At 49.3% G+C, this 26,090-nt stretch overlaps 1 protein-coding gene and 1 pseudogene across 1 annotated transcript; both read right to left on the bottom strand.

The window, feature by feature from the left end:
• Positions 1–11,467: 11,467 nt before the first annotated feature.
• Positions 11,468–14,571, bottom strand: LOC101824922 (carcinoembryonic antigen-related cell adhesion molecule 3-like). The gene is made up of 3 exons (XM_005086430.3): positions 14,520–14,571; positions 12,816–13,175; positions 11,468–11,751 (listed from the first exon to the last, which is right to left on the bottom strand). The coding sequence occupies exons 1-3, from the start codon at positions 14,563–14,565 to the stop codon at positions 11,468–11,470; spliced, it is 690 nt and encodes a 229-aa protein (XP_005086487.1). The 5' UTR covers positions 14,566–14,571.
• Positions 14,572–25,081: 10,510 nt separating this feature from the next.
• On the bottom strand, positions 25,082–25,839 carry LOC101825186 (annotated as a pseudogene).
• Positions 25,840–26,090: the final 251 nt, after the last annotated feature.

Genomic DNA, 26,090 nt, shown 5'->3' with positions numbered 1-26,090 from the left:
ACGCATGCGTCGGAGAGTAAGGGTTCCCCCTGTCCGGACGCCTTCCCAGAATGCTCTGCGGTTGCCCTTTTCCTAGCAAGAGACCTAGCCTCGAAATGCACGCTGGACTTTGTGGCCGAAGATCTCTGTATAACGACAATTCCCATAGGCTAAAAGTGGGCGAAATGAGCGTTGCATTTCGGGAAATGTGGTTCAAATGATGCCCATCCCAAAGCTCCCTTCCCAAGGATATGCTGGGAATAGTAGTTTTTTGAGTTTTTAAAGCTTTACAATTTCGTACGTATGTAATGTACTTTGATAAATTCCCCCATTACCTTCTATTACTCCCTTCTCCTCCCACAAAACCCCTTAGTCTTTCTACTTTCATGTCTTTTTAAAATTTTCTTCCCTTCCCACCCCCCTCTCCAAGACAGGGTTTCTCTGTATCGCTGGCTGTTCTGGAACTCACTCTGTAGATCAGGCTAACCTCAAACTCGGGAGATCCACCTGCCTCTGCTTCCTGGATGCTGGCTTTAAAGGCACTGCACCACCACCGCCCAGCAAGAATAGTAGTTTTAATTAAGAAATCACACCGTGGACCTAAAAATGTAACTTCTATGCTCAGGCAGTATTCTATTTAAAACAGTTGAGGTTAGGGATGCAGCTCTGACACAGCCTTTCTCATAAATATAAATACATATATACATAAAAAATAAAATAAAAATAAGAACCGGTCCAGACACAGTGATGTGTGTCTCTAATTCCACTGAAGTGTGTTGCTATGGATTTGAGGCTATTGTGAGTTATATGGTGTCAAGGTCTACGGACTTTGGCTCAAAAATCTAAAAACAGCACTAGAGAGATGGGTCAATGGAGGGAGACCCCTGCTGCCAAGACTGACAAGCTCAGTTCAGTCTCCAGAACTCATACCGAGGAAGAGGAAAACTGACTCCCCCCAGTTGTCCTCTCTCTCTTACACACACACACGCACGCACGCACAGAGCAGAGGGACAGAGATGGACAGAAAGAGAATTTAAAAGACATGAAGAGAAAAACAAGGAGGAAAATCCTTTTATATGGGACTCTTTCTGGAATAAGCACCCAGACAACAAAGACAGAGGAAGAGAAGAGTTGTCACAACCAGTATAGTTCCTGAAAGGCTTTAGTCCCCAGTCCAGCTTGTATTCTCATTTTATACTCTAAAACCACCGGTGGGGCAAGCAAGTGAGACTTTACAGAAGCCTTCATGGCTTTTATGGGAGGGCAGCAGCCCATCGCTTCAACTATTTCTCCAGGTCATCCTGTGCCAGATAACAAGTGAGGTCCACTTGCAAATAGTACAAGCAGTGCTTTGAGCAAATCGCTAAATAAACTAATGCATCAGTGTCTAATGATTGGTGTTTTTTTTAAACCTCATTCTTCTTCATGCTCTCTTTAGTTTGGTAAGACCTACGAACCTATCCCGAAGAAGTGGGTTGCTATCCTGGTTCATCATCTGTAGTTTTGTTGCTTTTATTCTAGTTCTGACGAAGCTGGAAATGATGCTGCGTGTCCAGGAATTGGAGCTGCCCCGGGATGAGGTTGGGGAACTGGCTCAGATGGGCATCCATGGGATCAGGAAGGACTTCAGGGGGCACAGGAGAAGTTGAGCCATTGTCTCCATCTTGAAGTCATTTAGAGATGGCCAGTTTCAGAGGCTAGTCTGGGTCAACTCGCATAGTGCAGTCCTTGCTCAGGTCCAGCCTTGTGGTGAGAGGAGACATTTCCAGCTTTTTGTGCAATGTCAAAAACCACTGAAGGGCTGGAGAGATAGCTCAGCGGTTAAGAGCATTGGCTATTCTCCCAGAGGACCAACGTTCAATTCCCAGCACCCACATGGCAGCTCACAACTGTCTATAATTCCAGTTCTAAGGGATCTGACACCCTCACACAGACATACATACAGGCAAAGTACCAATGCACATAAAAATATTTTTTTTTGGTTTTGCGAGACAGGGTTTCTCTTTATTGCTTTGGAGCCTGTCCTGGCACTCACTCTGTAGACCAGGCTGGCTTCGAACTCCCAGAGATCTGCCTGCCTCTGCCTCCTGAGTGCTGGAATTAAAGGCGTGCACCACCAACACCTGGCTAATAAATAAAATTAAAAATATTAAAAAATGGACCTCTGGAAGCCAGGTGGTGGTGGCACACACCTTTAGTCCTAGTACTTGGGGGCAAAGGCAGGGGGATCTCTGTGAGCTTGAGGTCAGCCTGGTCTGCAGAATGAGTTCCAGGGTGACCAGAGAAATCCTGTCTCAAAAACAGAAACAAAACAAAACAAAACAAAACAAAAAAAACAAAAACAACACTGGAGGTAGGTGTGTCCATACTTTCAGAGGTCCCCTGAATTCTTTGGGCGCAATGGAAGTGATGGGTGGCTAAGCGTTGTTTCAAAAGGAGAGTAACATTTACAGAGCATATGGTGCACCCCAAACAGTACAGGTGACAGAATCTCCAGTCAAGGAAAGTCTGTTTCTGGGAAATGTTTGGTCAGTGCCATTTTTTTTTTCATTTTCTTTTTTTAAAAAACTTATTTTATGTCTGAGTGCTCTATATGCACATACAACTTCATGCCAGAAGAGGGCATCAGATCCCACTATAGATGGTTGTGAACCACCATATGGTTGCTGGGAATTGAACTCAGGACTGGTTACTGGGAATTGAACCCAGCTCCTCTAGAAGACCAGACAGTGTTCTTAACCAATGAGCCATCTCTCCAGCCTCTGGCCTTTTTAAAAGTCGTATTTATTTTCACAATCATGCCTAGAGGTTGGGGTGGTAGCATGTGCACAAGTTCCAAGTTAATTCTCTGTGCAGCAGGAAAGGATTCTACCCAGCCTGAGACTGTGCACACCACAAGTAGCAAGTATCGGTACCTTCTGTCCGGCTCAATGTCAGTAAAGATCACTTTCTAGATGTTTAAATGGGGAGGACCCTAGTTTTTATGTCAGCATGGGGCCCTGGCACCCTGCTTGGGATTATTCTGAGCACACTAGTTTATTGGGCCAGTGTTGGCAACTTCGGGACCACCAAATATATTTGCAACATTTCTTTTTGTTGTTGCTTGTTTTCAAGACAGCCCTGGCTGTTCCAGATCTCCAACTCTCTCTGTAGATTAGACTGGCCTCCCGAGTACCGGGATCAAAGGCGCCAACACAACAATATTCTTTTCTTTTTTTTTTTTTTTTTTTTTTTTGGTTTTTTCGAGACAGCGTTTCTCTGTAGCTTTGGAGGCTGTCCTGGAACTCACTTTGTAGACAACAATATTCTTGCAACAGTTCCCATACGGTGGTTTCCGCCAGAGGGGTTGTTGTGTGAGCTTGCTGGACTAGGCTGGGAGCTGTGGCCACTGTGGTTATTATTGGTCTATTTGTGGCGTTCAGCCAGCCCTCCTGATTTTTAGTAGCCCCATTTCAGTTTTTTTGGTTTACATTTAAACTTATGTGTTTATTTATTGAGCGTGTGTGGGGTGTGTGGACATGCGGCAGCGTTCATGCAGAGGCCAGAAAACATCCTGCAAGGGTTGGTTTTCTTCTTCCTGCAGTTAATCCTGGGAATCGGACTCAGGTCCTCAGGCTTGACAGCAGGACTTTTACTCACTGAGCCATCTCAGTGGACCTTATCAGTTTTTGTTTGTTAGTTTTTCCTCTGAAGGAGAGAGAAAAGGAGGAGAGGAGGACACCAGGGACCAGTCTCCCAGACACACAACCAGCCATGGAGCAAGATATATATATATATATATATATATATATATATATATATATATATATATATGTGTGTGTGTGTGTGTGTGTGTGTGTGTGTGTGTGTGTGTGTGTGTGTGGTGTGTGTGGTGTGTGTGTATGTGTATATGTATATATGTATGTATGTATGTATGTATATATAGTAAAAAGTTCAGAGGTCGACCCCGCAGAACTGTATTTTAAGGAAGCAGGCCTCTTGAGGGGCTCCTCACTCAGTCTGACCTTTGTAAGACCTGGTTACTACAGGGATGAGAAGCAGAAACTCTGGAAGGCTGCCAGGCGGGGATTTAGTCACGACCATCCAACTCATAACAGGGATGGGGCAGCAACATTCTCTGGTATTATACTGGGGGACAGACTCAAGGTTCTGGAAATTAGTGGACCATATCCAGATTGGTGACATAGAGCTGGAGTTGAGGGACTGTTTCCAGGCTGGCAGTCCCTCCTGCTATTCGCTTCCGTGAGCCTGGCCTGTCTGTGTCCTGAGCCTTCTCCCTTCCTGGGTACACGTGTGGTTGGTTTTCTTGCCTCTTTGTGCCCCTGTGCTGATGTCACAGATGGTCCTTTTAAGACCCCTCATTCTTTTGAACCCTCTCCTGGGCTCCCAGTGCAGCATGCCCCTCAGGTGACTCTGATCTGGAGGTGCCTGTGGAGCAGGTATGGATGGGGACTCCTTGCCCTGTGGATCTCTGAGCTGCACACGCTGGCTAGAAGTTGACCTGGCGCTGGGCCATGGACTCTGTGCTCAGTGACTTGAAGGCACGGTGGAATGCGTACAGGGAGCATTTGGTCACTTCTCCACACATTCAGTTCTTAGCTCCTAGAAGTGATGCTGACCCTAACCCCCACCGCAAACTTGGTTTTAACTAATTAAACTTACTGCTTTTACCTAAAAAAATGCTCACAGGCAAAATGTAGTTCAAGAGAAATGGGAAATTTTAAGTTAGAAAAGCTGGCCAGAAACACCAATCTAAGGCCAGGCATTCATAAGCAAGAATAAGTCTCCATGTATTTATTTGGGTGGCAGGCTTCCAAAGATAAAAAAACCCTACATATTGGTGGGCTTTCAAGTTCAGGACTTGGTGGGCTTTTGAGCTCAGGGATTGGTAGGTTTTCAAACCCATAAAGTGAGCTCAGACCTTTTCCTTACAGTGAGGAGATAATCTCTTTTATAATTTCTTCACAGTCATGGAGGGGCTCTCCCTCCTCCTCAGGTAAGTGTGTGGCTGGATGACACAGCTGTCATCTTCTTGGATGAAGGGAGGGCCTGACATTTCCCTTAGTGGATGTACTGAAATGGACTAGTCCCTGGAATGCAGACCACCAGAGTCTGGCAAAGCTGGCCTGAGGTGGAAGCATTGTGTAGGGCAGGTACCTTTGGTCCTGCTGCTGATTAGCCCCAAATAAGCACTTATTAGAGTGGATGTTTCTATCACACAAGGAGAGTCAGGTTTAAGTGGTCTTATGACTGCCTCAGTTCCCTGTTTTGCTGTCATCTGGAGCGGGTAGGGAGACAGCACCATGAGCAAAATTTCATCCTCTGGGGATGCCAATGGGGTGTTTCCTTGGTGTCTTCAGGCTTGACGGTTTTTGCAAGGCTGTGCAGGTCCTATATCAGGGCTGTGCAGACTGCATGACCTAGAAGCTGGGTGCGGTTATATGTTCTGCCCCTTGCGGTGTATAGAGTGAGGTACAGAAGACCTGTTTCTGCCTCAAGCAGGTTCCAGCCTTTCCTTCCATCTGCCTCCCCCACATTTAAGAGGTCTTACCTTAGGAGCACACATGTATCCCCATGCTTGGTCACCTCCTATTACGGGAGATAATTGCCCATTTATGGGAACCACCCTCAGCAGAAGCACAGTCAGATCTCGTAGCCACAGGTCTGTGGGGCCATTTCAAGCATGCACACATTCATTCACTATTTATTGAGAAGTTATACACTAGGGTTGGAGAGATGGCTCAGAGGTTAAGAGCACTGGCTGCTCTTCCAGAGGTCCTGAGTTCAATTCCCAGCAAGCACATGGTGGCTCCCAGTCATCTGTAATGAGATCTAGTGCCCTCTTCTGGCCTGCAAGCAAACATGCAGACAGAATACTGTATAAATAAATAAGTCTTAAAAAAGTTATACACTCCCATTTTAAATTCCTAGTCTGTCTATTTCTCTGGAGACCAATAACAGGCACCTAGGCATTTCATTGAGGCTTTAGATGCAATTCTGTGGGGTGATTAAGCCTGCACTGGCTCTTCCTGCCTATATCCCTAGGGGTCCCCACTGAACTGGAATGCCAGCCTAGTCTTGTCTTCCACTCAGAGACTCTGGTCCTGGGTCTCACAGTTCCTTCGGCCACTAGACGGAGAATCCAGAATCCCTTTGGGGGTATATTCTTCCTCTTTCCAGAGACTTTTGGTTAGCTGAAAGGTCCTGGGGTGGCAGTCACTCTTGATCAACTGGGGTGGTGGTGAAGGAGATCTCACTGGGGGCTCCAGAAATGTTGTGGGACTCTTTCTGGAATAAGCCACTCCAACACCATTGAAAGTAGAAGAGAGGAGAGGACACTGGTGAATTGGAGCCAGGGTATCTCCTGAAAGGTTTCAATCTCCAGTCCAGTTTGTATTTTCATTTTATACTTTAAAAGCACAAGGAGGGGCAGGCAAGTGAGGTTTCACAGAAGCCTGTGTGACTTGTGTGGCAGGACAACAACCTACGGCTTCAGCCGTTTCTCCAGGTCATTCTGTCCCAGGTAGCAAGTGAAGTCATGCTTGGAAAATAGACGGTACAAGCAGGACTCTAAGTAAATCAATAAATAAATTGAAGAGCCCCAACACTTAGCCCCTCAATAGTTGGAAAATTGCTAAGATGTCCTGTCCTTGGACGTGAGCAGCTACACTTAAACATCTTCTTCTGGTGGTCCTCAAGGACTTGAAAATATTTCCTAGACCTCAGTCCTCAAGGACTTGGGAACATTCCTCAGACCTCAAGGTTCCAGGTCGGTCACAAAGTTCAGTCAGGGCACAGACGTTGCCTGAGACAGATAACGAGCCAGTCAGCCAGCCAGCCACAAGCATACGTGATTCATGAAGGTCTGGCACCAACTTCCAAACTCCTCTTGTACCCAGACCACCCCATTTAAAGCAGTTTTAGGCTTTAAAAACTTGCTGTCATTTCTGCTCGGGGTTCACTCCTTCCCAAGGCTGCTGAACCCTGGTGCACCGGCTTAATAAAAATCCTCTTGCGTTTTGTAACGAACTTTGGCTCCGTGGTGGTATTTGGGAGAGGGTCCTGGGAGAAAGACTGCAGGGTCTTTCAAAATCAGTATCTAGTAACTGGTCTTTGCTGTCTTATTCTGCTTCACTTTCGCGTCTGTGTTTATGGCTGCATTATTCCCACTACCTAGAAACTGGAACAAGCCTGATGTCCCTCAGTGGATGAATGATGAGAAAATGTGGTATATACAGATATTGGAGTGCTATATGGTCCTGAGTTAAAATGAAACTCTGATATTTGCCGGGAAATGAATACACCTGGAAATCATTATACCAGGAGGGAAAAAAAGCCAGACCCAGAAAGACAAACACTGAATGTTTTCTCTCATCTGCAGAACCTAGACTTAAATTTTGTTTTTTAAAATCACAGTATTTATTTATTTATTTAGTGTGTGTGTGTGTGTGTTTCTTTTTGGCACGTGATCTCTCCATGTTGATACTCACTATGTAGAACATGCTGGCCTCTAACTTGTAATAATCCTCTTACTTCAGTCACCCAAATACCAGGGTTACAGGCATTCAATGAAAGCCCTGGTTTAAAATTTTGCGTGTGGGTGTGCATGTATATAAATAACACATCCCGCCACAGGAAAAGCATGATAGTGAGTGCTTATGATTCTTGCATTTGGGAGGTGAAGACAAGGGCATCAGGAGTTCAAATCATCCTTGGCTACTTATGAAGTTTGAGCTACATGAGGACCTCAGATCAAGAAACCAAAAAGAAAGGCTTTAGAAATGGCTGGCAGAAGGCTGGGCGGTGGTGGCGCATGCCTTTAATCCCAGCACTCGGGAGGCAGAGGCAGGCGGATCTCTGTGAGTTCGAGGCTGGGCTGGACCGATAGCCTCCAAAACAATACGGAGAAACCCTGTCTCGTAAAAACCAAAAAAAAAAAAAAAAAAAAAAAAAAAAAAAAAGAAATGGCTGGCAGAAATGACTCAGCCTTTGGGAGTATTTGCACTCACGTGCATGTGCTATCACATGGACACACATGGACACATGTGATTTAAAAAGAAGTAAGCTGAGCATGGTGGTTCATGCATTTAATGCCAGCATTCAGGAGGCAGGGACAGGTGGATCCCTTGAATTCAAGGTCAGCTTGGTCTACATAGCAAGTTCCAGGCTAGACACGGTTAGATAGTGAGATCTCGTCTCAAATAAGGAAATGAAGAAACAAACTAAAAGGAGGGCCCTTGCCTAGAGTATAAATTCCTAGCCAGCACTGGACAAACAAAAGCAAAAATCAGAAGGAGGAGTCTGTGGGTACAGTGCTGGGCTTGGTGGCCTAGAATGTACAAAGACATAGGTTCCGAGCCGGGCGTTGGTGGCGTACGCCTTTAATCCCAGCACTCAGGAGGCAGAAGCAGGCAGATCTCTGTGAGTTTGAGGCCAGCCTGGACTACAGAGAGTTCCAGGACACTCAGGCTACACAGAGAAACCCCACCTCAAAAAGCAATAAAAATTCCCAGCAACTATATGGTGGTTCATAACCATCTGTAATGGGATCTGATGCCCTCTTCTGGCCTGCAAGGATACATGCAGACAGAACACTGTATAAATAATAAATAAACAAATAAATGAATATTAAAAAAAGAAGCTAGCTGGGTAGGAAGTAATACGAAAATGGGAAATTGAAGGAGATTTTCTGGACTGACGTCAGGGCAGGACAATGCACTCTCCAGATGTCCCTCAAAATGAAGAGGATGTTTACAGAGTTACAGTAGAATATACTGACTTCACACTCCAGCAGGTATTTCCTTGGCCAAGTGCCATGTTTTTTCCGCAATTATCTTTTGGGAAAAGGCTCGACTGGTAACCTAAAAAGCAACTCTTTGTCCAGTAAGAAAAGAGCAAACATTACAGATGTGTCGCTTTTTTTTTTGTTTGTTTGGTGTTTTTTTCCGAGACGGGGTTTCTCTGTATTGTTTTGGAGGCTGTCCTGGAACTCGTGTAGACCAGGCTGACTTCGAACTCACGGAGATCCACCTGCTTCTGCCTCCCAAGTGCTGCGATTAAAGGTATGCACCACCACCACCCAGCACAGTGCAGACTCTATTCTTGGCCACAACTGTATGACTTGGACCCATGTGTATGCCGGATGTTGGTGGTGCACGCCTTTAATCCCAGCACTCAGGAGGCAGCAGCAGGTGGATCTCTGTGAGTTCGAGACCAGCCTGGTCTACAGAGTGAGTTTCAGGATGGCCAGGGCTACACAGAGAAACCCTGTCTCCAAAACAAAAAACAAACACACACACACAAAAAAAACTCAACCAACCAACAACAAACAAACAAACAAAACACCAGTCTGCACTCTGCTTCCCAAGTAAGCTGAGTTCATTCCAGTGTTGATTATTTAACAGCTAAAAGAGCCTTCCTGCTAACTCTCCAAGCAGACAAATGTATAGTGTAACCTGGGAACTTTCTTGCGCAGACAGACATGTGTCTTGAGTTTTCCCAGGTGGATCATCTGTGGATCCCATAAGATTAACTCTGCAAGGAACCAGACAGTACCTGGCGACCTAAAGGATATATTGTTGGTAGACTATCCTTTGTTGTTGTTTTTTAGATTTATTTATTTATTTTGGTTTTTCGAGACAGTGTTTCTCTGTGGCTTTGTAGATTGATTTATTTTTTATGTATACAGTCTTTGCCTGCACGTATGCCTGCAGGCCAGCAGAGGGCGCCAGATCTCATTACAGGTGGTTGTGAGCCACCATGCAGCTGCTGGGAATTGAACTCAGGACCTCTGGAAGAACAATCAGTGCTCTTAACCTCTGAGCCATCTCTCCAGCCCTAGTTTTCCTTTGGGCTTTGCCTAATGTACTGAGAGAAACTGGATACGGAGAATGAGAGCTTGGATAGAACGTGCTGACGTAACAGTGCACATACTTAATAAACGTGATTAATACGCTCACATTGCAGGATGTCCCCAGGCTCAACAGTAAGTGCCCTTTTCCCTTGGATGGGACATAGAGTCCCTACAGGAGTAAATGCATGCTAGCCTCGTTGTGGGGTAAGGAAGCATGGGGAGATAAGACTTGCTCCCAACTGTCACATAGGAACGTCCTCATCAGCAGGGACGGTGAATTACTGCTCGGGTCTCACATGGCAGAGTAATAGGTGCTCATCCCCCCCTCCCTATGTCTCACGCAACAGAAGGGATGCAGGAATCAATCGCCACTCACTGTCCTGAGCTGACACCGCAGAGTACCGTGGACAGCACAGCTTTGCTCAAGCCCCCACCCAACTGATACAGGACCCTTGCATTGGTTCAACTCACCACGCCCCTCCCCCTGGCCTTCAGTCGTCTTTGGCTCTCCTGCTCTTAGCAAAACTAATTAATCCCAAGGTTCTTGGGTGTTATACCGACTCCATAGGAGTCACAGGAGTTGCAAATGGATTTAAGGATGAAAGTCAAATAGACAAACTGTTATCTGGTAACCCACAGTAGACGAGCACGTAAAATAACCAACAAAAGAGGCCTCAGCTGTACCAGGGATGTCCTTTAATAGTTATCCAGCCAGCAGGATGCCACCAACCGAATGGCTTGAGAGAACAGAGTCACACTTTGTATGATGCTAACAAAAAATAGGACAGATGTCACATACACAAAGACAGAGTAGAATGACCGTCGTCAGGGGCTGCCGGAAATGGTTTATGCTTAGAAATGGTTTGGAAACGGACAGTGGTGGTGTTTACACCACAATACAAAGATGCCTTATGCCAATGAACTGTGCACTTCAAAGGGTTAAAATGGGAAACTGCTGAAATATATATACACATGTACACACATGTGTACACACACACATACTTAGCACTCACCTAAATATTGCTAACAGAAAAAGAAAAATCGTGTTTGAGGTCACACTGCACATGCCAATCTCGGGATAGAAACAGTCCAAGGGGCCTTTATGCCACGGGTTTTTGCATCTGTGGATGGAATAAACTGTGAACCGAAAGTGTTCAGAAAGAAGCCATGTCCAGAAGCATGGGCAGTCCCTCTCCTGTCCTCGTGGGTGACTCGTGTGCAGGTAGCACTGGTGTTAGGCATCAAAGTGATTCCAGCCTGTGGGAGGATATGCTTGCTTCTCTGGGAACACGGTACTGCTTTTTAACAGGGGGTTCAGAACATCCAGAAGTTGGGGGTTTCTGAAATCAGTTCTCCATGGGCCATACTAGACTCAGAACCTAAGCCTTAATTAATCCCTTTGCAGTTTTGCTTACAATATTGATTTTTTTTTGAGACTATGTCTTTCTTTTTAGCCTTGGCTGTTAAAAATTCCCATTCCTCCTGACTCGTGTTTAACCCGCTGGTCTGTGTCTCCACGCTGGCTGCCTTGGTATCTTCACTGATAGTCCTCCCTCCCGCCCCCCGAACGTTTCTCCATTTTCCATATCATTGACAAAGAAATCCCTCAGCTGTGGTGCCCAGAGAGAGGAGAGGTCACTCACTGGTCACAGATATTTGGATTGGGGGACTCATCTTAGAACTGTATCCATTGGAGACCTCACACTGATACTCCCCAGCGTCCCCCCTCCTGATGGGATCTATGCTGAGTCCGCTGTTTTTCTGGAACAGTGTCATCCTGCCGTTGAGATACAGGCTCTGGTGATTGAAGAGCCAGCGGATGGAGAATCCAGGGTCTTCCGTGAGGCAAGTGAGGGTCACAGAGCCATCTTCTGTTACTGCGGTCTTGTCTGCTTGGAGGGTGGGCTGTGCCACAGGCTCTGTGAAAGAACAGAGGGGGGACTAAATGATGGCGGCTCACCGTCAGATCCCAGCCAGCCCTCTCTGGTCCACGGAGACCTGGTAGGGCCTCCGGGGTGGAGGAGTTGGGCGTGGCTGGGTGGCAGTGGCGCACACCTCTAATCCCAGCACTAGGGAGGCAGCGGCAGGTGGAGCTCTGTGAGTTCGAGACCAGCCTGGTGAGTTCCAGGATAGTCAGAGTTACACAGAGAAGCCCTGTCTCGAAAAACCAAAATAATAATAATAATAATAATGATGATGATGATAAGGCACATGACAAATGATCACTGCCATGTCCATTAGTGACATACTTAAGGTGACTTAAATATGAACTAGGACCTGATCTTCAAAGGTGGGAGCTTCCCAAAACGTCCTAGTCTGTTCCTCTGCCTACAGGAGAGAGTTGACTGGGCTGGACCCCTGAGGGCAAGCAGCTGCCAGAAGGACCCCCATGAGCCCCTCAGAACAACTGGGGTCTCCATACTGAGATCCAGAAGGAGATGTCCAGGTGACCTAGCCTAACTGTGGCCCTCCATTCAGTGCCGGGGCTGGTTCCACCTGATATGAGACAGGCAGCCAATAAAGCCTTGTCCCCTGTCATCTCTACCAGGAGGTCAAAGTCCAGCACTGGAGGAAAAGTCTCGGGCTTCCCTGGAGTCAAGTCTGGGACAGAGATGTGGAGTCAGGACTTTCTCGTGGTCACTTCATTGTGAGGGCCCCACGGTTTCCTCAGTCAGGCCCTGCCTGAATCCCAACCGTCTTTCTCAGCGCCATGTTCGTGGTGAAGCCCCGAGAGCGTGTTCTGAGGATGACATCCTCAGACCGAGTTACATAAGTGCACGCCCTCCCCTCTGGACGCAGAGTCAGGTAGAGGACTCTGACCTAGTGTCGTGTTTTCCTCCCCAGGGTGTCTTGCACTAAGTGCTCAGTCTCCAGCAAGGAGACACACATGCAGAAAAAGGAGCTGGGTATCGGCTGTGCCTGGTGGTCCTGTATGTGTAAAATGGACCCCACCACAGCACCCAGAGGTCCCAGGATCACTTACTGTGTACTTCCAGATGCACGTGTGTTAGCTCACTTTCCATTTCTGTGTTAAATGTTAGCAAGGTGTAGAGTCCACTGTCAGCCTGGGTGACGTTTCTGATCAGCAGGGATCCACTGTAGAATACCGTCCTCCTGCCAATGTGTTGAGGCATCTTCGACGTTGTGTTATCGGGTGTTAAGTACCGCGCAACTTCATAGCTCCTGGTGGGATCTTTCTGTTTGTACCAGTAAAATGCCTGCACGTTCAATGGCATTTTATGCACGAATAGAACGGAGTTTCCACCTTCAGCCACCATGGGGGGCACTAGTTCAATAGTGAGCTGGGCAGTGGTGGGTGTGTTCCAGCATGCTAAGAGCAAGGCTGAGAAGAGAGGAAGATCCATGAAAACGGGGACCTAGTGTTTGGCGGAGAGATGAACCCCAGTTCCAGAGCAGAAGTGCTCGTCTCTCAGCCTGTGTGTGGTGAGGGTGTGCCTCCCCTACTTGGCGCAGGAAGCCTTCATCCCCTACGTCCCCCAGGTCTCTGAAGTTGCTGGGTCCTCCGCAAAGAGGCCAGCGGATCCTGCTACCAAACCCAGGCAAGAGTCACTGAGCAGTGGCTCTGACAGCATCAAAACTCAGTGCAGTACCTAGACACCAGACATGATGCCTCTAATAACTACCCCAATGCTCGTATCCTGGGTCCCACCTCAATGCGGACCTGAACGTGTTCATCTATAACACAGCCCAACTGGCTGCTCAGACAATGGACAGTACCCTCCTGATTGGAAAGTGCCTATAAGAGCCCATGAGTTACTGCTTACAATCCACGGAGGAGTAATGAACGAAGGGGCAAGAGGACTACCTTCTTTCTTCCCTGTCCAGCTTGTAGAAGCCGGATGAGTTGGTGTCCACGAACAATCTTTCCCATAATGTGTAGCTTTATCCCCTCCCCTTATCCGTAGGTGTGTGTGTGAGCAAGGAGGCTGGAATGTTAGTTTTGAGGTAGTGGTCAAACAGAACGTATTTCCCGGGTGTGTTATGAATGCTATCTGGCATGGACCTGGGATTGAGTCTGTCACATGACCTTGACCTTCTGGATTTCTGGAGAATTTTCATTCCCAAGGAGTACCTTCCTCCCTGTCTCCCACAGCCGCCCTTCCAGGAGATTCTGCCTCCATGAAGCTGTATGGAGAGGGAAACAGCCTGTCTCTGTGTGTAAGACCATGTGCTTCCTAGGTGTCCTGATTCCTGAGAGACAGGCACCTGGGAACATGTGACGTCAGACTTCACTGGATCAGGGCACGTCCCCTGCTCACCCACTGAAGACACCTAAGGACCCTCCTTGACTCCACCCTACTCCTCAGGTCCCTGTCCCTGTAGTGACGAACCCCTCTCTGCTTCCCAGACCCCCTGATGGGTCACAAATCTAGAACCTGGACCTGACCCGGGACATTTGCAGCCCTCTTGTGTACCCCCTTGCTGAAATCTCTGGTGGGAAGCACACCCCATTACCATGGGCACCCCTTCAGGACCCCCGGACTAACTCTGAGTAAACAAGGATCTGGCTCCTCCTCCCTCCTAACACTCCCTGTTCCCTGAGAGCTGCCAGCAGAGCAGCCTCTGTCCCTCCTTGTGCCCTCTCCCCTCAGGCTGAAGCAGAGAGCCTCCTCCCAGGATGCCTTCCTGTCAGAGCGCCCCCCACTCCCCTCGGGTCTGGTCTCACCTGTGAGCAGCAGCCCTTGGCAGAGAAGCAGAGAGGGGGACTCCATGGTCTCTGCTCCCCGACGTGCAATCGCGGTGTCAGTCCTGCTGCTGTCCTTCCCTCCTTTATGTCTCCTGTCCTTAGCCCCAGGAGCATCTCCCAGAGTCACATGGGCTGTGACAGGGTCTCTGCCCAAGGCCATGCTCCCTGTCAACCCCTGTTCCTGCTGTGGCCTGGGCTTTCCTGCCCTCCCCCCCACCTGTCTCAACGATCCATTCTTTAAGATTTATTTGTTTGGTGGGTTTTTTTGTTTTTTGTTTTTTGAGATGGGGTCTCATTATGTAATCTTGACTGTCCTGGAACTCACGATGTAGACCAGGTTGACCTCGAATTCACAGAGAAATGCCTGCCTCTGCCCGCAGGATGCTGGGATTAAAGGCGTGTGAAACCGCCACTGGGCCAAACCCACGTTCTGACTGCACAGGGTCTCTAGCCCTGACCTTCAGCCGGTTGCCCGCATTCTGATGTCCTGGAGTGCCTGCCTTTCTCTGCAGCTTTGGCACAAGGACAGGATCACCAGTGAGCCCTGGCCAACGGGGCCCGTAGAGCAGCTCTCCTACTCCAAATCCCACCGCTCTCACCGCCTGTGACACAGGAGAGGGAACATGACCCAGTGCCCCAACCCTCTCTGCAAAATTAATGATTGTTTGTTTATTTATCATTAATTTACTTCCTGTCCATCTGCCTGACTGACATCCAGACCTCAAACCCCACCTGGTACCTATGGCCCTAGGTGATGTGACTTCGGGCTGTGTGGCCCTCCAGGGTCACACTGGGAAATCTTGGTGGAGGTCCAAGCTGGTCCCTCAAAGCTTGCTACGTGATAATTGATCGGCTCACATCCATTTGTCCTGGAGCAGATGATGGCCAGGTGTGAGGGTGGGGTGGGGATGGGGAGATGGCTCCCCCAAAGAAGCCTGCTTTCGCAGCTACCATTCCCCTTCTTAAGTACTGGAGAGAGCTACAGGCAGGGTAGGCCCCGCCCAGTTCCCTTCACCCACAAAGGAACCCCAGTTCCTGAGCCCCTGCCTTGTACCCTGCTCTAGGTTAGACACATTGGCGGTGGCTGTGAGTCCTGGCTCTGCCCTTCCACCATAAGCGAGAAAACCTCACTAAGAGACAGAAAATGGTCAGCGTAGCCAGGGGTCTGTGGGAGCCTAGAGGAGACATGTGACTCAGCTGATGGACATCTGCAGGTAGAATCGGAAAGGACGGCAGTCAGTGTGTGGACGAGAGCTTTGTCTTTTGACTACCATGACATTGACTCCCAAATAGGCCTTTGACTTACCACTGAATTAGTTTATTCACATTTATTAATTTATTTCTACTTTTGGTTGAGCCTAGTTAGCCTGGAAACTCATTGTATATTCCCAACAAAAGAATCCTCCTGCCTCAGAGCCCCGTAGGTGCTAAAATTCCACAAGTAAAATTAAAATGGCATTTCCTAGTTGTGTAGCCTTGACTTTTAAAACCTCTAAGGTCGCTGTTAGGACTATTCAGCTAAGTCTGTCTTATCTGCCTTAAAAAGCAAAATAAAAGAAGCCAGTGATGGTGGTGGCAGCGGTGGCACACACCTTTAATTCCAGCACTTTGAAGGCAGAGACAGCCAAGTCTGTAAGTTGGAGACCAGCCTGTTGTATATAGTGAGGTCAAGGATGGCCAGGGCTACTCAGGGAACCCTGTCTCCAAAAACCAATAAGTAAACAAGCAAATGAATGAATGAATAACTTCTTACATGCTTTAGAATGCTTTGAACTATGACATTTGTCCTTTGTTTTTTGTTTGTCTGAGACACACTCTCGTGTTGCCCATTCTGGCCTGGCATCACATGGGGATGAGGATGACCTTGAACCTGTGGCCCTCCTGCCTCCAGCTCCCCAGGATGACAGGGAGGTGCCAGCACTCTTGGATTATGTGGTGTTGCTGTCTCACCCAGAACATGCTAGGCAAGCACTCTGCCTACCGAGCAGTTAGTCTAATGTAGTATTAAAGACCCAGGCACAGCCCAGCCACACAGGGAACTCAAGGTCTCTCTGGATCCTTCCACAGGAAGATGGACCCATAATCTCCTTCCAGGTCACAGGTCACTTCCTCCCCCCCCCCCACAGAATGTTCCACTCCTGACACACCTGCTCCTGGACACCTGTCCTGGAACTGAACTCTGATATCATGGATAAGTTCCCTCACACAGACATCATCCACTTCGTTCCTTCCTAGCCCTGGGAGACATTTGTCACCTACACACTGGATGTAAATTCTACCTTCAGGGAAGTCTGGATGATCAGCCGGGTTTCTTCGTCACAAAGGTCCTTGGAGGACAGTGGTTCCTCTCTGGTTCTGACAGACCTAGGTCAGGACTCGGCAGAGGCCACCCCTGGGCTGAGCTGCCTCTCTCTCAGGGCACAGACGTTTCTCAGCCTTGCTGCTCCTGTGTGGTGTGAAGACTGAAACTCCAACAGGGAGAAGGGGAGAGGAAGAGGGGGCAGCATTGAGAGAGTTGGGGGCAGATCAGGGCCTTGGACACAGACACACTAACCGTCCGTGTGATTCTGGAAGGTGCTCCTGCCTGGGAGGAGGCTGAGCTCAGAGGCAGGAAGACAGCAGAGGTGACAGCAGAGCTTGGAGCAGAGAAGCAGGGCTGAAGCTCCCCTCCACAGAGGGAGGACTGAGGAGGCAGCAGAGACCGTGAAGACCCTCCCGCCTCCCAGCCAATGGCAGCCCTGACGGCCGGGGCTTCTGTTCAGTGTTGTAAGAGAAGCATCAGGGGTGGGCGATCCCACAGGAGGCTGAACCAATTCCCTTCAGCATGGCTTGTTCTGACAAAGGTGTTCAGTTGGAGCCTCCACACCCAGGCATGATTTGGAAAGCCCCATTTCTGTCTCCCTAAACCCTGCCCTTTTAGAGAATCTTTGTTCCACACTCTTGGTGGCTCTGGCAGCTCCTCCCCTGAAGTTGCCAGCAGTGGAAGTCCCCATCTAGAGTGGTCAGCTTTTGACCAAACTTGGGCACAAACCCAGCTCATGGCAGACATGTCATCACCTGTAGCCTACAAGCTATACAATCTCCCTGCTTTAGCTCAGGTGTGCAGCCTCAGTCTCTGGGCCTGGAGAACCCATTTGGGGGTTGCTTGGTTCAAAAATCTGTTGATATATATATATTTCAATTTGGCTTGGTCTGACTTACAGCATTGATGGAGGAAAAACCTATTGCTGTGGGACAGAATACCTACTAAAAGAGTTTCAAGGCCATAATGAGGAGCCTGGAGGTTGGAGGAAAGGATACACAGAAACAATAGGATGTGGGAGAATCTAGACATGCCAGGGACTTAAAGGAAGGAGAAACTTTCCTTCAAAGCCTGGAGAAGAGTTTCATTATGATGAAACTGAGGGGGGAAGGAAAGAGAGAAGGAGGGAGGGGACGCACTGCCATCCATGACAGGGATGGAAACAGGGAGGGGGGCACAAAACCTCTTCAGATAGCATCCTTCTTCTCAGGATCAAATCCCTGACACTCTCCCTGAGAGTCCTGGACCAACTCCCAGAACAAAGGGAAAGTCCGGTTGCTTCTGTCCTGCCAGCACCGCTGGGAAGTGTCACATCTCATCACTCAGCTCAGCGTAAGTCACCAGGAGCACTGAGAATGAGGAGCCACAGGCAGAGCTGTCAGGCCGGGCCTCAGTTTGCCTCTTCCCTAGCAGTTGAGGGAGCATTCCCAGGTCCAGGATCTGGTCTACAGGTGCAGGAGAGTGTCCTGACACACAGGTGATGAGTCCTTCCTGTGACAGTGAGAAGAGGAGCCCAGAGACAGTCAAGGGTCTCCCCAGGAGAACAAGGGCTGAGAGGAGACTCAGGCTTTCTGTCTGCAGCCTGGGAGGAGAAGAGGCTTAGGGGACAGAGGCTCAGCAGCAGGCAGCTCCCAGTGAGCATGGAATGGTAAGGGGAGGAAAAGCCGGACTGTCCCCTACTTGAAGCTAATCACTTTGGCCACTTTATTCTGAAGACTGATGTTCCCAACTGTGACAGGGAGACTTTCCAAAACAAGACATCAGACAGGTGGGCCCCTCAGATACCTTCAACGTTAGAGGAATTGTTTCAAAGACTGACAACAACCTGACTTTAATCTTCTGATCCAACATTAAGGAGAGAACTGAGTGATTCACTTTGGCCTCTGCCTTCATATATGTGTTATAGCACACACACACACACACACACACACACACACACACACACACACACAAAGTTAAACCAAACTGTGATATCAAATTGTCATTAGGTTAAAACCCGAGGATTTGTGGCTGCACCAAGGCCATCCTGGGCCCTGGGACACTCGTGGATCGATTGTTTCATGGGTGCCTGAGCCTTTTCCAGGCACTGTGTCTTCCAAGAAGAGTAGACCAGCTCCTGTCCTCATGGAGCCCACTTGTAATGAATTGTGACACCATCAACTGCATTTAGAAGTGAAGTCAGGGCTTTATTGAAAAGAAAGTCAAGAGCCAGGGACTGGAGAGGAAGAGCCATGGAAGCCACCCACCCTGTCCAGGGACCGGCAGTGACAGGCATCTGAGGACAGTGAGCCATGCAGAGTCCCAACGAGAGAGTTCATACAGGGGAATTGAAGGCTCAGGGGCAATAAGAGAATGGAGGCCATGTTGCTTCCTTCACCTAGCAAGATAAACACCCTCGCCCACACGCCTAGGTTGAGTTCAGTGTAGGTGCAGTTCAGGACACAGGGCCCCATCTTTCCCCCCAAGACAAAAGTCACAATATTGATGGATTTCTCTCTTTATTTCTAGCCTGGTGTTTGGTCCTGTTGGATTCCTACCACCTCTGCAGAATCCCTGCCTGACTGTGCCTCCCATGCTGGTGTCCCACGCTGCTGAAGGGGAAATGTTCCTTTGGTGTGTCCCTAATCTGCCTGAGAGCCATCAAGACTTGTCCTAGTACAAAAGGGTCACTGTAGGCATCAGCCATGAAACTGCATGACGTGTAAGAAGTTTTTATAGGTTGGTGTCTAAACACACGGGCAGAGAGACAATACACGCCGGAGTATCACCTGGAAACACACTGAATTCTACACCCTATGAAGTTCAGGTACATATATTAAAAATGAACAAACACAGCCTGGTGACGGTGGCGCACGCCTTTAATCCCAGCACTCAGGAGGCAGAGGCAGGTGGATATCTGTGAGTTCAAGGCCAGCCTGGTCTACAGAGTGAGTTCCAGGACATCCAGGACTGTTAAACAGAGAAACCCTGTCAGGGACCCGTGCCATAATCCAGCCATAGCATCATCATGCCCTCCTCATAGAGAAGACGTGACTCCAGGCCACACTGCAGATATACCACCTCTTAAGATAGGAAGCAAGTTCTGAGAAAACAGACTTATTCGCCTAGTGTAAATTACCAAGTCACACGGGGGTAGGCTTGAGCAATAGAGGGTAGAATGTGAAAGATAAAGTTAGAACCTGCAGTTAGGTTACCAAGGGACACAGGATGACCTGCCCCTTCCACTGACCTTTGCCCTGCCACACTCACCGCAGCTGCAGTCAACACCCCTATTCCCTTCTCCTCCTCACTTCCCCTACATAAACCCCTTTGGGATGAATAAAGGTTGTCGACTTGACCGCAATCCTGTCTTGTCCGTTTCTGTACCCCCTGTCCTTCATTATCTCCTAAGTGTTCCCGGTCTATGTTGACTGTCCCCTCCAGCATGGTCAAAACCCTGTCCCCCAAAAAATCAAAAACCAAAAAAAAAAAAAATAAAAGAACAAACATGTTCATTTTACTATATTTTTTTCCTTTGGGGTCACCAACCAGCTCCAGAATCAAGACACAGTGACTTCTTATTAGTTATGAATGCTCAGCCTAACATAGGCTCATTTCTGGCTAGCTCTTTTACTGAAATTAACATGTTTCAGGGGTTGGGGAGATGACTTGGCAGTTAAGAGCACTGGCTGATCTTCCTAGAGGACCTGGGTTCAATTCCCAGCACCCACAACTGTCTGGAACTAGAAAAATATATGCAGGCAAACACCAGTGTACAAACAATAAAAATAAAGAATTATATATATTTTTCGAGACAGGGTTTCTCTGTGGCTTTGGAGACTGTCCTGGAACTCACTCTGTAGACCAGGCTGGCCTGGAACTCACAGATATCCGCCTGCCTCTGCCTCCTGAGTGCTGGGATTAAAGGCGTGCGTCACCAACACCCAGCTATACATTTTTTTTAATTAACCTGCTTCTCTTTGTCTACCTTTTGCCTCAGGGGTTTTTGCTTTTCTTTCCTTCTGTATATCTTACTTTCACTGATCTCATGTCCGGCTGTCTGGTGACTCCCTGGCTTCTTGCTCTGGGCATGTTCCCCAATTCCTCTCTCGTTATATTCTTTCGCCTTCTCTATTCTCTCTCGAGCTTACATGTCTCCTCCCATTTATTCTTGCCTGCCAGACCCCGCCCCTACCCTTTCTCTGTCTAACTATTGGCCATTCAGGTCTTTATTTGACCAATCAGGTGCCTTAGGCAGGCCAGGTGAAACAGACGCAACACATCTTTATGAAATTAAACACAGGTCCTTACATCATTCAACAAATACATCATGAACAAATATAACACCTTTACACAGTTAAAGTAATATTCTGCAACATAAACAAATGTAACAAATCTTTGCCTAGTTAAATATTCCACAGTATTCATCCATGGACACAGTAGGCGGTTCTCTGTGACCTCCGGGTGCTGGGTGGGCTAATTCTAATTTGCACACTGGGTTGTCAGGCCTGGCCTGTGGCAATCTCCCTTCTGTATTGCCTCTCCATGTGTGTATTTGAGTATTTAGTGCTGGACACACACGGCAGAGACAAACTACAGTAAATTTTAACCTTCGTCTGAATCTACCCTGCAGAGAGGAGGGGCTGTGACAGGTAACTCAGACCAAGGGTAGCAGGCTGAACTTAAATTCTCGGGGTTTCGCCGGGCATTGGTGGCACACGCCTTTAATCCCAGCACTCGGGAGGCAGAGGTAGGCGGATCTCTGTGAGTTCGAGGCCAGCCTGGACTACCAAGCAAGTTCCAGGACAGCCTCCAAAGCCACAGAGAAACCCTGTCTGGAAAAAAACAAAACAAAACAAATTCTCGGGGTTTCACCGTGAACGTGGCCCTGAGAGAGTCTGGGCATGGGGCTGGCTGAGGAAAGCATGGCATTGTCACAGAGGTAAGCAGCAGGAAGTTCTGGCTGCACAGCTCCGCCCAGGGTTGAGCCCAGGTGACTGCTTAGATTCAATCCAGACCCGGAATCCGGCTTCCTGTTAGAGCTGGGAGCGAACAAGGTTTTATTTAGCACCAACATCTTCATAACACACAGAACCGACTGTGCACTGCCGTGTAGGTCGTATTTAGTCTCCGTCACCGGGGCATCTCCTGAGGCACAGCATGGAGATCACAGGTGGACAGGTGCCCAGCCCATCAGCCAACTGTCCTGATGGGTTTATGACACTTCACAGGAAGGTCAGGGTCCCCAGGCAGAGGGACAGAAGACACAGGTCCTCCTGACAAGGCCCTGTCTTATGGGATTTAGCTCAAGGGTTCTCCAGTAACCACTGGGTAACAGGCTCTACTGACCTGGATGGACAGCTCCCAGACATGAGCTGCAGTTCTCACATAGCTCTCCAGGGGGCGGCATTAGCACACACAATCGACACTCAGAAGGGTGCTTGAGTCAGGAACTTAACAGGGCTTCCAACCCTAGCCCAGAAGACCAGAGCTCCCTTCCACAAGTCTATGTGATCTCCTGGCCTCTTCCTACATCTGAGCACTGTGCTGTTCCAGGAACCTGTGCAGTTCCCTCCCTGCACAGTGCTCGGGTGTAGGAAGAAAGACAGGGGGATCACCCGGGCAAAGAACACAGGCTTCCAGGATGGGTGAGGAAGGGCAGGGGCTGGCCAGACGCATGGCTCAGCCAACACTAGGAGTTGCACTGCCTCCCTGAAACCCTCCATAGTAAGATGGAGCCTCAGTCCTCTTCCAGGACGTAAGTGTACCCCCCCAACCCCTCAAAGTCTAGACACAGCTGTCCCTTAGCCTCTGTCCTGGACCAGAAGCCTGACTGGTGACTCCAGTGATAATGGACCAGACTCCATTCCTGGTCACCTCTCAAGTGGCCACACGCTATCCCATGACTCATCTCTGTCACCTTCCTGCTGGGAGTAAATGCCACCTTCCCAGAGCATCGAGGACACAGATCAGGCTAGGTGCCCACATAGGTCTCTGTGCCACAAGGACACATGGGGAGGACAGGGGCTCCCTCTTTGGGGCTGACAGACCAAGGCCAGAACGCAGCCTAGGTCAGCTCTGGGGTGACGCGCTGTTCTCTTGGGACATTGGGGTGCTCGTCAGTTAGTCAATGAGTGTTCTCCAAGACAGAAACCCTAACCCTAACCTAACCCTAACCCTAACCCTAACCCTAACCCTAACCCTAACCCTAACCCTAACCCTAACCCTTACCCTAACCCTAACCCTAACCCTAAAAGCAGAGGGGGACAGGAGGCATCATGGGAACTTAGGGGTGGGGTGCAGGGCAGTGTCTTGGCCACAGCCCCACCCACCGCCCATATGATTCTGAGAGATGCCTGGGAGGAGGCCAGCAGAGCTGGGACAGTTCTCAAGGGAGAAGACAGAGCAGGCAGCAGCGGCCATGGAGGCCCTTCCTGTACCCTCCAGCAGAGGGCACCATCTGCTGGGTGTCCTGCTGGCAGGTGAGGGGGCAATTCTTGGACAGTGTATGGAGGAGCAGAGGGGACCCTGACCTTCCTGTGAAGTGTCATAAGCCCATAAGGACAGTTGGCTGATGGCCTGGGCAACTGTCCAACTACGATCTCCATGCTGCATATAAGAAGCAAGGGACGTTGAGGGGAGATTCAGGCTTTGTGCTTGATTCTCAGGGGATAGGACACGGTGGGGGACAGAGACTCAGCAGCAAGAAGCCCTTGGTTAACAGGAAATGGTAAGGGGGATGGGGAGGATGGGGGATGGGGGAGACGGGGTGTGTGTGTGTGCACGTGCGTGTAATCAGAATGTTTCCTACTCAAAGCTGATTCCCATTGGCCACTATATATTGAAGATCGACGTTTCCAAGCATCGAAGGGTGACTCTCCAAAGAAAAATATGAGGGGGTGTGGGGGGAGCAGTTAGATGGTTCAACTCACTAGATACTTACTGCCATGCCTGACCATCTCAATTCAACCTGTTTCCACATGGTTATAGGAGAGACCACACGCCCTCAAGCTGTCCTCCGACCTTTAGATTCCTGTTGTGGCATCTACCAAACCATACGCACAAGAGTAGACAGACGTGCCTGCTCCCAGACAACCACCCACACTCCCCCCACAGAGAGAGAGAGAGAGAGAGAGAGAGAGAGAGAGAGAGAGAGAGAGAGAAGGAGGGAGGGAGGGAGAAGGAGAGAGAGAGGAGGGAGGGAGGGAGGGAGAAGGAGAGAGAGAGAGAAGGAGGGAGGGAGGGAGGGAGAAGGAGAGAGAGAGAGAGGGAGGGAGGGAGGGAGGGAGGAGAGAGAGAGAGGGAGGGAGGGAGGCAGAAGGAGAGAGAGAGAGAAGGAGGGAGGGAGGGAGGGAGAAGGAGAGAGAGAGAGAGAAGGAGGGAGGGAGGGAGAAGGAGAGAGAGAGAGAGAAGGAGGGAGGGAGGGAGGGAGGAGAGAGAGAGAGGGAGGGAGGGAGGGAGGCAGAAGGAGAGAGAGAGAGAGAAGGAGGGAGGGAGGGAGGGAGAAGGAGAGAGAGAGAGAGAAGGAGGGAGGGAGGGAGAAGGAGAGAGAGAGAGAGAAGGAGGGAGGGAGGGAGAAGGAGAGAGAGAGAGAAGGAGGGAGGGAGGGAGGGAGAGAGAGAGAGAGAGGGAGGGAGGGAGGGAGGCAGAAGGAGAGAGAGAGAGAAGGAGGGAGGGAGGGAGGGAGAAGGAGAGAGAGAGAGAGAAGGAGGGAGGGAGGAGAGAGAGAGAGGGAGGGAGGGAGGGAGGCAGAAGGAGAGAGAGAGAGAAGGAGGGAGAGAGGAAGGGAGGGAGGGGGAGAGAGAGACAATACATTTGAAAATGTTTAAAAGACATTGAAATCACCCTGGGACACTGAACACCCTCATTATCTCCGAACGTGAGAAGTTTACAAGTAAACTGTAGATTCCCGTTGGACCCGAGGCTTTCACGCATTCATCCACTCGCCCGCATATAAGCCTTTTGCGGGCACTTGGCCTTCCAAAAAGGGCACACGAGCCCCATCCTCCTCACACTGGTCTTCTTGCAGTGGCCTGGCAAGGCAGCTCCAGGGTGCACCGAGGGACTGATCAGAGCCACAGAGGGAACAGAGTTGTTGCTTTGTTTTGTTTATTTATTTATTTTCTGAAAAAGATGTGATGCTTCATTGTATAAAACTATCTTCAGCTCTCCCACTTCCCAGCCAGGCTGCTTGAGTCCTTGACTGTGTGTGGGCTGCGGGGCACCTGGGCCCCAATGGCAGGCAGAAAGGCTGATACTTTCATTGTGGATTGCCCTGTGGCAGGCTAGGACCCAGGACTCCTTGTGCGTCCACAGGCCCAGTATCATAGCCCAGCTTCTTCAAGTCCTTGGTCACCACATTGAAGAGGAGGGTGACAAATCCCTGAGAGCAGACACATGTCACATCCTGGCCCGCACCCTGGGCCACCACCTTGGGGTCTGTATATTCAGGCCGCCGTCCCGTGAACCTGTTTGTGAACTTCTGCAGTGTAGATGGAGACTCCGGCACCAACTTGGGGATGGTCCTCTTGTGCCGTCGGGGAGACAAGGGTACGTACACCACTCAGTAGCCTCGGATTGCATCATTCCCAAACACGTCTGGTCTATACACACTGAGCACTATCTGTGGCCAGCCATAGGGGTTGGTACTTTTTTGATTTTTGTTTTTCAAGACAGGGTTTCTCTGTGGTTTTGGAGGCTGTCCCAGAACTAGTTCTTGTAGACCAGGCTGGTCTCGAACTCACAGAGATCCGCCTGCCTCTGCCTCCTGAGTGCTGGGATTAAAGGCGTGCTTTTAAAGATGACGTCGATGGGGAAGTTCCATACCAGTGCTTGCCGTCCATCCTGACTCTTGGATGCCATCTGTGAGATCCCCTCCTCCAGACCCGCTGTGGGGGCCCAGTCCTGACCATACACAAAGCAGTGCTTGCAGTAGAGGTCATCATACCCTGGAACCTGGGTGCCCTCCACCTGCCTGCTGACCATGAGCAGGAAGACGCTGGGACTCGCAGCAGCCATCGAGTGACTAGTATTTTTTTTTAATTTATTTTTTTACACTCCAATCACAGTTCCCCCCTCACTTCCTGCTCCCCCCTCTCTTCCCTCCCCCTCCCCTCTGCTCCTTGGAGAGGGTAAGGCCTCCCCTAGGAAGTCTACTAATTCTATCCCATCATCTCATTGAGGCAGGACCAAGGTACCCCTTCACCCCCGTGTCTAGACTGAGTAAGGTATCTCTCCAAAGCCAGTTTGAACATTAGAGGTAGATCTGG

This window comes from Mesocricetus auratus, unplaced genomic scaffold (assembly GCF_017639785.1).
Source record: "Mesocricetus auratus isolate SY011 unplaced genomic scaffold, BCM_Maur_2.0 Super-Scaffold_100038, whole genome shotgun sequence".
Classification (NCBI taxonomy): Eukaryota; Metazoa; Chordata; class Mammalia; order Rodentia; family Cricetidae; genus Mesocricetus; species Mesocricetus auratus.
The sequence above is the reverse complement of the archived record's forward strand: the minus strand, read 5'-3'. Positions and strand labels throughout refer to the sequence as shown.

What these genes read in the sequence shown, in the direction of transcription:
- LOC101824922 (XM_005086430.3), bottom strand. Translation starts at nt 14,565, where the DNA reads ATGGAGTCCCCCTCTCTGCTTCTCTGCCAAGGGCTGCTGCTCACAG. An exon ending in CCAAGGGCTGCTGCTCACAG is followed by an intron (nt 13,176 to 14,519) that starts GTGAGACCAGAC and finishes CTCTCTTCTCAG; the next exon opens with CCTTGCTCTTAGCATGCTGG. An exon ending in CGTGCATCTGGAAGTACACA is followed by an intron (nt 11,752 to 12,815) that starts GTAAGTGATCCT and finishes GTTCTTTCACAG; the next exon opens with AGCCTGTGGCACAGCCCACC.